The following is a 15774-nucleotide window of genomic DNA, read 5'->3' as shown; positions in this document are numbered from 1 at the left end:
TCTCTCTCTCTCTCTCTCTCTCTCTCTCTCTCTCTCTCTCTCTCTCTTTCTTTCTTTCTTTCTGCATTTTATTCTCAGCTGTGTGGAAAATAGGCTCTTGGTGCTCTGGCCAGGCATCAGGGCTGTGCCTCTGAGGTGGAAGAGCCAAGTTCAGGACATGGTTCCACCAGAGACCACACAGCTCCAAGTAATATCAAACAGGGAAAATCTCCCAGAGGTCTCCATCTCAATGCCAAGACCCAGCTCCACTCAACGACCAGCAAGCTACAGTGCTGGACACCCTATGCCAAACAACTAGCAAGACAGGAACACAACCCACCCATTAGCAGAGAGGCTGCCTAAAATCATAATAAGGTCACAGACACCCCAAAACACACCACCAGACATGGACCTGCCCACCAGAAAGACAGGATACAGCATCATCCACCAGAACACAGGCACCAGTCCCCTCCATCAGGAAGCCAACACAACCCACTGAACAAACCTTACCCACTGGAGGCCGAAACCAAAAGCAACGGGAACTACAAACCTGCAGCCTGCAAACAGGAGACCCCAAACACAGTAAGTTAAGTAAAATGAGAAGACAGAGAAACACACAGCAGTTGAAGGAACAAAGTACAATCCCAGCAGGTCTAACAAATGAAGAGGAAATAGGCAGTTTACCTGGAAAAGAATACAGAATAATGATAGTAAAGATGATCCAAAATCCTGGAAATAGAATGGAGAAAATACAAGAAACAGTTAACAAGGACCTAGAAGAACTAAAGACTAAAAAAACAATGATGAACAACACAATAAATGATATTTAAAATTCTCTAGAAGGGATCAATAGCAGAATAATTGAGGCAGAAGAACGGATAAGTGACCTGGAAGATAAAATAGTGGAAATAACTAATGCAGAGCAGAATAAAGAAAAAACAAGGAAAAGAATTGAGGACAGTTTCAGAGACCTAGGGGACAACATTAAATGCACCAACATTCGAATTATAGGGGTCCCAGAAGAAGAAGAGAAAAAGAAAGGGACTGAGAAAATATTTGAAGAGACTATAGTTGAAAACTTCCCTAATATGGGAAAGGAAATAGTTAACGAAGCACAGAGAGTCCCATACAAGATAAATCCAAGGAGAAAGACGCCAAGACACATATTAGTCAAACAATCAAAAATTAAATACAAGAAAAGAGATTAAAAGCAGCAAAGGAAAGACAACATATAACATACAAGGGAATCCCCATAAGGTTAACAGCTGATCTTTCAGTAGAAACTCTGCAGGCCAGAAGGCAGTGGCAGGACATATTTAAAGTGATGAAAGGGAAAAATGTACAACTACGATTACTCTACACAGCAAGGATCTCATTCAGATTTGACAGAGAAATTAAAAGCTTTACAGACAAGAAAAAGCTAAACGAATTCAGCACCACCAAATCAGCTTTACAACAAATGCTAAAGGAACTGTTCTAGGCAGGAAACACAAGAGAAGGAAAAGACCTACAATAATAAACTCAAAACAATTAAGAAAATGGTAATAGGAACATACATGTCGATAATTACCTTAAATGTAAATGTATTAAATGTTCCCACCAAGAGACACAGACTGGATGAATAGATAAAAAAAACAAGACCCATATATATGCTGTCTACAAGAGACCCAATTCAGACTTAAGAACACATACAGACTGAAAGCGAGGGGATGGAAAAAGATATTCCATGCAAATGGAAATCAAAACAAAGCTGGAGGGCTTCCCTGGTGGCGCAGTGGTTGAGAGTCCCCCTGCCGATGCAGGGGACATGGGTTCGTGCCCTGGTCCGGGAAGATCCCACATACCACGGAGCGGCTGGGCCTGTGAGCCATGGCTGCTGAGCCTGCGCATCCGGAGCCTGTGCTCCCCAACGGGAGAGGCCACAACAGTGAGAGGCCATGTACCGCAAAAAAAAAAAAAAAAAAAAAGGTGGAGTAGCAATTCTCATATCAGACAAAATACACTTTAAAATAAAGACTATTACAAGAGACAAAGAAGAGCACTACATAATGATCAATGGATCAATCCAAGAATAAGATATAACAATTGTAAATATTTATGCACCAACATAGGAACACCTCAATACATAAGGCAAAGGCTAACAGCCAAAGAAGGGGAAATCGACAGTAACACAATATAGTAGAGGACTTTTAACACCACACTTTCACCATTGGACAGATCATCCAAAATCAAAATAAATAAGGAAACACAAACTTTAAATAACACATTAAACAAGATGGACTTAATTGATACTTTTAGGACATTCCCTCCAAAAACAACAGAATACACTTTCTTCTCAAGTGCTCATGGAACATTCTCCAGTATAGATCATATCTTGGGTCACAAATCAAGCCTTGGTAAATTTAAGAAAATTGAAATTGTATCAAGTTTCTTTTCTGAAAACAACGCTATGAGACTAGATATCAATTACAGGAAAAAATCTGTAAAAAATACAAACACATGGAGGCTAAACAATACACTACTTCATAACCAAGAGATCACTAAAGGAAACAAAGAGGAAATCAAAAATACCTAGAAAGAAATGACAATGAAAACACGACAAGCCAAAACCTATGGGATGGATTAAAAGCAGATCTAAGAGGGAAGTTTATAGCAATTCAATCCTACCTTAAGAAACAAGAAACATCTCAAATAAACAACCTAACCTTACACCTAGAACAATTAGAGAAAGAAGAACAAAAACACCCAAAAGTTAGCAGAAGGAAAGAAAACATAAAGATCAGATCAGAAATAAATGAAAAAGAAGTGAAGGAAATGATAGCAAAGATCAATAAAACTAAAAGCTGGTTCTTTGACAAGATAAACAAAATTGATAAACCATTAGCCAGACTCATCAAGAAAAAAAGGGAGAATACTCAAACCAACAGAACTAGAAATGAAAAAGGAGAAGTAACAATTGACACAGTAGAAGTACAAAGGATCATGAGAGATTACTACAAGCAACTATATGCCAATAAAATGGACAACCTGGAAGAAAAGGACAAATTCTTAGAAATGCACAACGTTCTGAGGCTGAACCAGGAAGAAATAGAAAATATGAACAGACCAATCACAAGCACTGAATTAAAACTGTGATTGAAAATCTTCCAATAAACAAAAGCCCAGGACCAGATGACTTCACAGGTGAATTCTATCAAAGATTTAGAGAACAGTTAACACCTGCCTTTCTCAAACTCTTTCAAAATATAGCAGAGGGAGGAACACTCCCAAACTCATTCTACGAGGCCACCATCATCCTGACACCAAAACCAGACAAAGATGTCACAAAGAAAGAAAATGACAGGCCAATATCACTGATGAACATAGATGCAGAAATCCTCAACAAAATACTAACAAACAGAATCCAGCGACACATTAAAAGGATCATGCACCATGATCAAGTAGGGTTTATTCCAGGAATTCAAGGATTCTTCAAAATACGCAAATCAATCAATGTGATACACCATATTAACAAATTGAAGGATAAAAACCATATGATCATTTCAATAGATACAGAGAAAGCTTTTGACAAAATTCAACACCCATTTATGATAAAAACCCTGCAGAAAGTAGGCATAGAGGGAACTTACCTCAACATAATAAAGGCCATATATGACAAACCCACAGCCAACATCGTCCTCAATGGCGAAAAACTGAAACCATTTCCATAAGGTCAGGAACAAGACAAGGTTGCCCACTCTCACCTTTATTATTCAACATAGTTTTGGAAGTTTTAGCCACAGCAATCAGAGAAGAAAAAGAAATAAAAGGACTCCAAATCGGATAAGAAGAAGTAAAGGTATCACTGCAGATGACATGATACTCTACATAGAGAATCCTAAAGATGCTACCAGAAAACTACTAGAGCTAATCAATTAATTTGGTAAAGTAGCAGGATACAAAATTAATGCACAGAAATCTCTTGCACTCCTATACACTAATGATGAAAAATCTGAAAGTGAAATTAAGAAAACACTCCTATTTACCACTACAACAGAATAAAATACCTTGGAATAAACCTACCTAAGGAGACAAAAGGCCTGTATGCAGAAAATTATACGACACTGATGAAAGAAATTAAAGATGATACAAACAGATGGAGAGATATATCATGTTCTTGGATTGGAGTAATCAACATTGTGAAAATGACTATACTACCCAAAGCAATCTACAGATTCAATGCAATCCCTATCAAACTACCACTGGCATTTTTCACAGAACTGGAAAAAAAAATTTCACAATTTGTATGCAAACACAAAAGACCCCGAATAGCCAAAGCAATCTTGAGAAAAAAAAAACGGAGCTGGAGGAATCAGGCTCCCTGACTTCAGACTATACTACAAAGCTACAGTAATCAAGACAGTATGGTACTGGCACAAAAACAAAAATATAGATCAATGGAACAGGATAGAAAGCCCAGAGATAAACCCATGCACATATGGTCACCTTATCTTTGATAAAGGAGGCAGGAATATACAATGGAGAAAAGACAGCCTCTTCAATAAGTGGTGCTGGGAATACTGGACAGCTACATGTGAAAGAATGAAATTATAACACTCCCTAACACCATACACAAAAATAAACTCAAAATGGATTAAAGACCTAAATGTAAGGCCAGACACTATCAAACTCTTAGAGGAAAACACAGGCAGAACACTCTATGACATAAATCACAGCAAGATCCTTTTTGATCCACCTCCTTGAGAAATGGAAATAAAAACAAAAATAAACAAATGGGACCTAATGAAACTTAAAAGCTTTTGCACAGCAAAGGAAACAATAAACAAGACAAAAAGACAGCCCTCAGAGTGGGAGAAAATATTTGCAAATGAAGCAACTGACAAAGGATTAATCTCCACAATTTTAGAGCAGCTCATGCAGCTCAATATCAAAAAAACAAAGAACCCAATCCAAAAGTGGTCAGAAGACCTAAGCAGACATTTCTCCAAAGAAGACATACAGATTGCCAACAAAGACATGAAAGAATGCTCAACATCATTAATCATTAGAGAAATACAAATGAAAACTACAATCAGATATCATCTCACACCAGTCAGAATGGCCATCATCAAAAAATCTCATAAGAATAAATGCTGGAGTGGGTGTGGAGAAAAGGGAACCCTCTTGCACTGTTGGTGGGAATGTAAATTGATACAGCCACTATGGAGAACAGTATGGAGGTTCCTTAAAAAACTAAAAATAGAACTACCATAGGACCCAGCAATCCCCCTACTGGACATATATCCTGAGTAAACCATAATTCAAAAAGAGATATGTACCACAATATACACTGCAGCTGTATTTACAATATCCAGGACATGGAAGCAACCTAAGGGTCCATCAACAGATGAATGGGTAAAGAAGATGTGGCACATATATACAATGGAATATTACTCAGCCATAAAAAGAAACAAAATTGAGTTATTTGTAGTGAGGTGGATGGACCTAGAGTCTGTCATACAGAGTGAAGTAAGTCAGAAAGAGAAAAACAAATACTGTATGCTAACACATATATATGGAATCTAAAAAAAATATATATATATATATGGTCATGAAGAACCTAGGGGCAAGATGGGAATAGACTCATATCTACTAGAGAATGGACTTGAGGACACCTGGAGGGTGAAGGGTAAGGTGGGACAAAGTGAGAGAGTGGCATGGACATATATACACTACCAGATGTAAAATAGATAGCAAGTGGGAAGCAGCCGCGTAGCACAGGGAGATCAGTTCAGTGCTTTGTGACCACCTAAAGGGGTGGGATAGGGAGGGTGGGAGGGAGGCAGACGCAAGAGGGAAGAGATATGGGGATATATGTATATGTATAGCTGATTCACTTTGTTATAAAGCAGAAACTAACACACCATTGTAAAGCAATTACACTCCAATAAAGATGTTTAAAAGAAAAAAGAAAGAAAGAAAAAGGAAAGATAAATGGGCAGAAACAGAGTAAGTAAAATACGAAAAAATCTGAGTGCACTGCATATAGCAAAAGTAAATTGTTTTGTGAAACTTTTGTTTCAAATATATGTGTGTGTATGTATGTATGTAGATGAACATATATGAATTTTGGGTTGTAAAATAAAATGTATTTTACACTTGGCATCGCAGCCAAAAGTTTAAAAATTGTGAAAAGCACTGATTTGAACTATTTATTTTCTCTCTCAGAGCTTCAGATTTGTTATCTATAAGCTGGAAATAAACATAACAGCAAATAAAAGTAAAGCAAATAACTGTAGCCATTAATTTCAAACTAAGCAGTATTATTCCTTTAACAAAGAAAAAAATGCTGTAGGCCATATAATTACTTTGAGGAGAAAGACTGTTTAGAACAAACCTGCCACATAATGAATCTTTAATAAGTACTTGTTGAATGAACAAATGAATGAATGAATGAATCTTCATGTCTTACCAGTTGGGTCTTGGACATCCTATTCGCCGTGATGTGTCCTTACAAATGAGGAGACAATTACAAGGGCATCTAACATACTTCTTCCCTGTTGGGGGGTTTTTGATTGGCTATATAAGAGAAGAAAATATAAACACAGCACATTAACCAAAGTACAAATTGCCAAAACTTGTTTGTATATAAAATGGAAATGATTCTTAAAATCTAAGGCTCCCCATAGTGCTACCAAAGTACACATTAAGGAAAAATGCATCGTAAGTGATTTTTTAAATTTTATTGAAGTATAGTTGATTTACAATGCCATGTTAATTTCTGCTGTACAGCAAAATGTCTTGGTTATACATATTCTTTTTCATATTCTTTTCCATTATGGTTTATCACAGGATATTCAATATAGTTCCCTGTGCTATAAAATAGGACCTTGTTTTTTATCCATCCTATATATAATAGTTTGCATCTGCTAGTCCCAACCTCCCAATCCTTCCCTCCCCAATCCCTCTGCCCCTTGGCAGCCACAAGTCTGTTCTCTATGTCTGTGAGTCTGTTTCTGTTTCATAGATAGTATCATATTTTAGATTCCACATATAAGTGATATCATATGGTATTTGTCTTTCTCTTTCTGACTTACTTCACTTAGTATGATAATCTCTAGTTGCATCCATATTGCTACAAATGGCATTATTTCATTCTTTTCAATAGCTGAGTAATATTCCATTGTATATATATGACATCTTCTTTATCCTTTCATCTGTCAATGGACACTTAGGTTGTTTCCATGTCTTGGCTATTGTAAATAGTGCTGGTATGAACATAGAGGTGCATGTACCTTTTCAAACTAAAGTCTTATCTGGGTATATGCCCAAGAGTAGGATTGCTGGATCATATAGCAACTCTGTTTTTAGTTTTTTGGGGAACCTCCATACTGTTTTCCATAGTGGCTGCACCAATTTACATTCCCACCAACAGTGTAGGAGGGTTCCTTTTCCTCCACACTCTCTCTAGCATTTATTATTTGTAGACTTTTTAATGATGGCCATCCTGACCAGTGTGAGGTGGTGTCTCATTGTAGTTTAGATTTGCATTTCTCTAATAATTAATGATGAATCATAGGTGATTTTAAATAGCTCAAATGTTGGTAAACACTCTATAAAATTTGGGGAACTGTAGAGATTTAATTAGAAGGGCATATTTCAAAATTAGTTTGTATTGGCCTGGAGTTGTTTCCCATTTAAAGTTCACAAGGCAAGGTCATTTATCTGCCTGGCCAGGGGCAAACATTCACTGAGGGTTCTTGCACATGTCTGAGAAAAGCAAGCTCAAAAAGAATAGTAAGGAAAGAGGAGTATATTACAAATTTGAATTTTTCTTAAACTTTACTCACTAGAATACAAGTGATTAATTTTATGGCAACTTTTAGCTTAAAAAACACTTATTATAGCTCCTAATGCTAGCATTTCCTTTTTTCTTTAACTTTACAGTAAATTTAAAAGTTAGAATAAATAACACCAAAGAAAACACTCCTCTCATTACTAGGACTTAAGCTTGTTAAAGCAAATAAGCTCTGATGCACTGAGAGGAATAGAACACCACTCCTGTGGCATGCTTGCCAAAATGTATAACCTGAATTTAATCACAAGATAACATCAGACAAACCCAAATGAGGAACATTCTACAAAATATCTTACCTGTACTCTTCAAAACTGTCAAGGCAATAGAAGACAAAGACTAAATTTCAGATTAAGGGAGATTAAAGAAACATGATAATCAAATGCAACATGTAATTCTAAATTGACTCCTGGACCAGATTTTTTTTTTTAATGGAACAATTGGGCAAACATGAATTAAGTCAAAAGATTAAATAACAGTATTGCATCAATGTTAATTTCCTGAATTTGATTACTGTGATTATATAAGTGAATGTCCTTTTTTTTTAGGAAAATTTACACTAAATTTTAGTAAATTTACACTAAAATGTTTAGGGGTAGAAGAGCACCATGTCCACAATTACCTTAAAAGGTTTTGAAAAAAATATTTATTTATTTAGAGAGAGAAAGCTACTTTGGCAAAGTATCAATGTTTGTGGAATGTGGGTGAGGGGCCCACATGGGAATTCTCTATACTATGTACTACTATTTTTCTAACTTTCTGTAAGTCTACAACATATTTTTTTTTAAGATTTAAGAATTTTAAGTAAATAAACTTGGTAGAAATATATATAAGTTAGCAATAAGCCATCTGCAATTTATTAAACTATATTATAGATAGAATCTGACAATCTAAAATTCACAAACATCCAGAATGTGTTCCTATATAATCTAAAGTATCAAAAACCAGAATTTGTCTTAATTTCTCTGTATACATATTTTACCATTAAGTAAATGTGTGTTGGGCAAATGACAAGATTTATTTTTATACAGACATACCTCATTTTACTGTGCTGTGCTTTATTGTGCTTTGCAGATACTGTGCTATTTTACAAATTGAAGGTTTGTGGCAATCTTGCATCAAGGAAGTCTATCAGCATCATTTTTCAAATAGCATTTGCTCACCTTGTGTCTCTGTGTCACAATTTTGGTAATTCTCACAATTTTGGAATGTTTTTCAGTATTATAATATTTGTTATATTGATCTGTGATCAGTGATCTTTGATGTTAGTACTGTGATTGTTTTGGAGTGCCACAAATTTTGCCCATATAAGACAGCAAACTTAATCGATGAATGTTGTATCTGTTACGACTGCTCCACCTAGTGACCCCTTCTCTCTCCCTCTCCTTGGGCCTCCCTATTCCCTGAGACACAACAATATTGAAATTAGGCCAGTTAATAACCCTACAATGGCCTCTAAGCATTGAAGTGAAAGGAAAATTCACACATCTCTCACTTTAAATCAAAAGGTAGAAATGATTAAACTTAGTGAGGAAGGCATGTCCAAAGCTGAGACAGGCCAAAAGCTAAGCCTCTTGCACAAAACAGCCAAGTTGTAAATGCAAAGGAAAAGTTCCCAAAGGAAACTAAAAGCACTACTCCAGTGAACATACAAATGATAAGAAAGCAAAACGGTCTTATTGCAGATATGGAGTAAGTTTTAGTAGTCTGGATAGATGATCAAACCAAATACAACATTCCCTTAAGCCAAAGCCTAATCCAGAGCAAGACCCTAACTCTATTCAATTCTATGAAGGCTAAGAGGTGACAAAACTGTAGAATAAAAGTTCGAAGCTAGCAAAGGTTAGTTTATGAAGTTTAAAGAAAGGAGCCATCTCCAAAAACTAAAATTGCAAAGTGAACTGCCAATGGCCCAGCTCGCAAATTCCAGATATCAGGAGCAGCTCTGACCTGGAAACTCTAATCCAAACTAATCCAACTCATTAGGTGCAAGTCCTCTGCACAAGGTCCCTGAAGCTAGACTAAGGGTGAAAGAAGAGGTATAAATTCCATGAAGATAGAGACATTAGCTGTCAATCACATAGAGGTTAAAGGAAAGAAGCTGAATCTGAACCCCAGCAGTCTGACTCCAGGGCTTGTATGCTTAGCTGCATAAGCAACAGTATGTGTTATGCAAAACTGCAGAATTTTTCAATTCCTGTCCAAGATGACAGAGTAGAAGGGCCTTCAGCTTACTTCTTCTCATGACTAACTGCTGAACAACCATCGATTAAGAAGAGTGGAACCCACTAAAAAAGATATTTTACATCCAAAGACATAAGAAGAACCACAATAAGACAGTAGAAGGGGTGCACTCCTGATATAATAAAATTCCATACCCCCCCAGGTGTGTGGCCCACAAACTGGAGAACAATTATATCGCAGAAGTTCTCCCATAGGAGTGAGAGTTCTGAGCCCCACATCAGGCTCTGCAGCCTGGGGGTCTGGCATTGGAGGAGGAGCCCTCAGACCATTTGGCTTTGAAGGCCAGAAAGGCTTGATTGCAGAAGCTCCACAGGACTCCTGCAGAGACTTTGGAGACTCAGAAACAGAGACTCCACTCTTAGAGGGTGCACACAAGGTCCTGTGTGCACTGGTAGCCAGGGTAAAAGCAATGACTCCATAGGAGCCTGGGGCAGACCCACCTGCTGGTCTTGAAGGGTATTCTGGGGAGGCGGGAGGGTGGCTGTGGCTCACTCTGGGGACAACAACACTGGTGACAGTGCTACCAAGGGACATTCATTGGTGTGAGCTCTCCTAGAGGCCAACATTTTGGCATCAAGACCTGGTCCCACACAACAGGCTGTAGGCTCCAGTGCTGGGATGTCTCAGGCCAAACAACCAACAGGGTGGGAACACAGCTTCATCCATCAGCAGACAGGCTGCCTAAAGGGTTCCTGAGCACACAGCTGCCTCTAGACACACCCCTTGATACAGCCCTGCCCATCAGAAAGCCAAGATCCAGCTCCACCCACCAGTGGGTAGGCACTGGCTCCACCCACCAGGAAGCCTGCATAAACCTCTAGACCAGCCTCACCCACAAGGAGGCAGACACCAAAAGCAAGAAACCACAGTCCAGCAGCCAGTGGAACTGAGTCTACAAACACAGGTCAGAATCTACCCTGGGACCAGCTGGTCCCTGGCCCTTGGTGATGAGAGGGGACTGTACTACTGGGACACACAGGAAATCCCCTACAGATGGTCACTTCTCCAAGGTTGAGAAACATAGTTAACCTTCTATATACATAAAAATACAAATAGAATTTTAGACAAAATGAGAAGACAGGAATATGTTCCAGATGAAGGAAAAAGATAAAACCCCAGAAGAACAACTAAGTGAAGTAGAGATAGGCAAACTACCCAAGAAAGAGTTCAGAGTAATGATAGTAAAGATGATCCAAGAACTCAGGAAAAGAATGGATGCTCAAGCAAGAACTTACAATAACTTTTTAACAAAGAGTTAGAAAATATAAAGAACAACCAAACAGAGTTGAAGAAAACAAAAATGAAAAACACACTAGAAAGAATCAATAGCAGAATAAATGAGGCAGAAGAACAGACAAGTGAGCTGGAAGACAGAATGTTGGAAATCACTGCTGTGGAACAGAATAAAGAAAAGAGAATGAAAAGAAACAAAGACAGTTTAAGAGATCTCTGGGACAACATCAAATGTACCAACACTTGCAATATTGAGGTCCCAGAATGAGAAGACAGAGACAGTGGGCCTGAGAAAATATTTGACGAGATAATAGCTGAAAACTTCCCTAACATTGGAAAGGAAACAGGAACCCAAGTCCATAAAACCACAGAGAGTCCCATACAGGATCAACCCAAGGAGGAACATGCCAAGACACATAATAACTTAACTGATAAAAGTTACAGATTAAGAGAAAATATTAAAAGCAACAAGGGAAAAGCAATAAATAACATACAAGGGAATCCCCAAAAGACTACCAGCTGATTTTTCAGTGAAAACACTACAGGCCAGAAGGGAGTGGCATGATATATTTAAGTGATGAGAGGGGAAAAACCTACAACCAAGAATACTCTACCCAGCAAGGGTCTCATTCAGATTTGACAGAGAAATCAAAAGCTTTACAGACAAGCAAAGTTAAAAGAATTCAGCACCACCAAAAACAATTTTACAACAAAAGTTAAAGGAACTTCCCTAGGCAGAAAAGAAAAGCCCACAACTACAAACAAGAAAATTATGAAATGGGAAAGCTCACTGGTAAAGGCAAACATAAAGTAAAGGTAGAAAATTATCCACACACAAATATGATATCAAGACAAGTAATCATAAGAGGAGAGTACAAATTCAGGATATTTGTAATGCATTTAAAATTAAGAGACCAGCAACTTAAAACAATCATGTATTTATAGAAAGACTGCTATATCAAAACCTCATAGTAACCACAAATCAAACATCTATAACAGATATACACACCAAAAAGAAAAAGAAATCCAACAAACACTAAAGTTAGTCGTCAAATCACAAGAGAAGAGAACAAAAGAGGAAAGGAAGAAAAAAGACTTAACAAAAACAAAACCAGAACGATGAACAAAATGGCAATAAGAACATATGTATTGATAATTACCGCAAATGTAAACAGATTAAATGCTCCAACCAAAAGACATACACTGCCTGAATGGATAAAAAACAAGACCCATATATATGTTGTCTACAACAGAGACCCACTTCAGATCTAGGGACAAATACAGACTGAAAGTGAGGGGATGGCAAAAGGTATTCCATGCAAATGGAAATCAAAAGAAAGATGGAGTAGCAATACTCACATCAGACAAAGTTAGACCTTAAAATAAAGACTGCTACAAGAGACAAAGAAGGACACTACATAATGATCAAGGGATCATTGTAAGAAGAAGATATAACCATTTTAAATATATATTCACCTAACACAGGAGCACCTCAATATATAAGGCATATGCTAACAGCCATAAAAGGAGAAATTGACAGTAACACAATAATAGTGGGCGACTTTAACATCCCAGTTTCCTCAATGGATCATCCAGAAAGAAAGTCAATAAGGAAACACAGGCCTTAAATGACACAGTAGATCAGATGCACTTAATTGATATCTATAGAGCATTCCATCCAAAAACAGCAGAATACATTCTTTTCAAGTGCACATGGAACATTCCCCAGGTTAGGTCAAATGCTGGGCCACAAAGTAAGACTTGGTAAAGTTAAGAAAATTGAAATCATATCAAGCCTCTTTTCCAACCACAACACTATGAGATTAGAAATCAACTACAAGAAAAATACTGCAGAAACCACAAATACATGGAGGCTAAACAATAGGCTACTAAACAACCAAGAAAAAAAGAAGAAATCAAAAAATACCTAGAGATAAATGAAAACGAAGACGCAATGATCTAAAATATATGGGATGCAGCAAAAGCAGTTCTAAGAGGGAAGTTTATAGAGATACAAGCTTATCTCAGGAAAAATCTCAAACAACCTAACCTTACACTTAAAGCAACTAGAGAAAGAACAAACAAAACTCATAGTTAGTACAGGAAAGAAATCAAAGAGATCAGAGCAGAAGTAAATGAAATAGAGATGAAGAAAACGATAAAAAAGATCAATGAAACTAAAATCTGATTCTTTGAAAAGATAAATAAAATTGATAAACCTTTAGCCAGACTCATCAAGAAAAGAGGGGAGAGAGGCCAAATCAATAAAATTAGAAATGAAAAACAGAAGTTACAATGGACACCACAGAAATACAAAGGACCATAAGAGACTAGTACAAGCAATTATATGCCAAGAAAATGGAAACTTAGAAGAAATAGACACATTCTTAGAAAGGTGCAATCTTCCAAGACTGAACCTGGAAGAAATAGAAAATATAAACAGACCAATTACAACTACTGAAATTGAATCTGTGATTTAAAAACTTCCAACAGACAAAAGTCCAGGACCAGATGGCTTCACAGGCAAATTATATAAAACATTTGCAGAAAAGTTAACACTATCCTTCTGAAACTGTTCCAAAAAACTGCAGAGGAAAGAACACTTCCAAACATTCTATGAGGCCACAATCACCCTGATACCAAAACCAGACAGATACCACAAAAAAAGAAAATTACCTGCCAATATCACTGATGAACTTAAGACACAAAAATTCTTAACAAAATATTAGCAAACTGAATCCAACAATACATTAAAAGGATCATACCCCATGATCAAGTGGGATTTATCCCAGGGATGCAGGGATTTTGAATACCCGCAAATCAATCACTGTGATACACCACATGAACAAATTGAAGATTAAAAACCATATGATCATCTCAATAGATGCAGAAAAAGCTTTAGACAAAATTCAACACCCAGTTATGATAAAAACTCTCCAGAAAGTGGGCATAGAGGAAACATACCTCAACATAATAAAGGCCATATATGACAAACCTACAGCTAACATCATACTCAACGGTGAAAGCTGAAAGCATTTCCTCTAAGATCAGGAACAAGACAAGGATGTCCACTCTCATCAGTTTTTTTTTCAATATAGTTTTGGAAGTCCTAGCTGTGGCAATCAGAGAAGAAAAAGAAAGAAAAGGAATCCAAATTGGAAAGGAAGAAGTAAAACTGTTACTGCAGATGACATGATACTATACAAAGAAAATCCTAGATATGCTATCAGAAAACTATCAGAGCTCATTAATGAATTTGGTGAAGTTGCAGGATACAGAATTAAAACACAGAAATCTGTTGAATTTTTATACACTAACAATGAAAAATCAGAAAGAGAAATTAAGGAAACAATCCCATTTACCATTGCATCAAAAGGAATAAAATACCTAGGCCTAAACCTATCTAAGGAGGCAAAAGACCTGTACTCTGAAAACTCTAAGATACTAAAGAAAGAAATCAAAGATGACACAAACAGATGGAAAGATATACCATGTTCTTGGATTAGAAGAATTTATATTTTCAAAATGACTATACTACCCAAGGCAATCTACAGAGTCAATGCAATCCCCATCAAATTACCAGTGGCATTTTTCACAAAACTAGAACAAAAAATTTTTAAATTTGTATGGAAACATAAAAGACCCCAAATAGTCAAACAAATCCTGAGAAAGAAAAATAGAGCTGGAGGAATCAGGCTTCCTGAATTCAGAGTATTCTACAAAGCCAGGGTAATCAAGACAGTATGGTACTGGCACAGAAACAGAAATTTAGATCAATGGAACAGGATAGAAAGCCCAGAAATAAACCCATGCACCTATGGTCAATTAATCTATAACAAAGGAGGCAAGACTATACAACAGAGGAAAGACTTCTCTTCAATAAATGGTGCTTGGAAAACTGGACAGCTACATGTAAAAAAAATGAAATTAGGATATTCTTTAACACCATACAGAAAAATAAACTCAAAATGGATTAAAGACCTCAATGTAACAACAGATACTATAAAACTCTTAGAGGAAAACATAGGCAGAACACTCTGACATAAATTGCAGCAATATCTTTTCTGAGCCGACTCTTAGAATAGTGGAAACAAAAACAAAAATAAACAAATGGGACCTAATTAAACTTAAAAGCTTTTGCACAGCAAAGGAAATCATAGACAAAATTAAAAGACAACCCACAGAATGGGAGAAAATATTTGCAAATGATGCAACAGACAAGGTATTTGTCTCCAAAATTTACAAACAGCTCATGCAACTCAATATCAAAAAACAAACAACCCAATCAAGAAATGGGCAGAAGACCTAAATAGACATTTCTCCACAAAAGTCATACAGATGGCCAAGAGGCACATGAAAACATGCTCAACATCACTAATTATTAGAGAAATTCAAGTCAAAATTACAATGAGATATCACCCCACACATGTCAGAATGGCCATCATCAAAAAGACTACAAATAGGGCTTCCCTGGTGGCGCAGTG

The 15774-nt window shown here is 36.9% G+C and overlaps 1 protein-coding gene across 1 annotated transcript in view; it reads right to left on the bottom strand.

Annotated features, from left to right (window-relative positions):
• Positions 1–15774, bottom strand: part of PIP4P2 (phosphatidylinositol-4,5-bisphosphate 4-phosphatase 2) — an 84493-nt gene that overhangs the window by 41048 nt on the left and 27671 nt on the right. The window contains exon 3 of the mRNA XM_029222954.1: positions 6431–6537. Within this exon, the coding sequence (XP_029078787.1) occupies positions 6431–6537 (107 nt within the window). The remainder of the gene's footprint in view (positions 1–6430; positions 6538–15774) is intronic.

Source organism: Monodon monoceros, unplaced genomic scaffold, assembly GCF_005190385.1.
Source record: "Monodon monoceros isolate NGI ecotype Baffin Bay Population unplaced genomic scaffold, NGI_Narwhal_1 Super_Scaffold_14, whole genome shotgun sequence".
In the NCBI taxonomy this organism is placed as follows: Eukaryota; Metazoa; Chordata; class Mammalia; order Artiodactyla; family Monodontidae; genus Monodon; species Monodon monoceros.
Note: the sequence above shows the minus strand (reverse complement) of the source record. Positions and strands in the feature narration are given on the sequence as shown.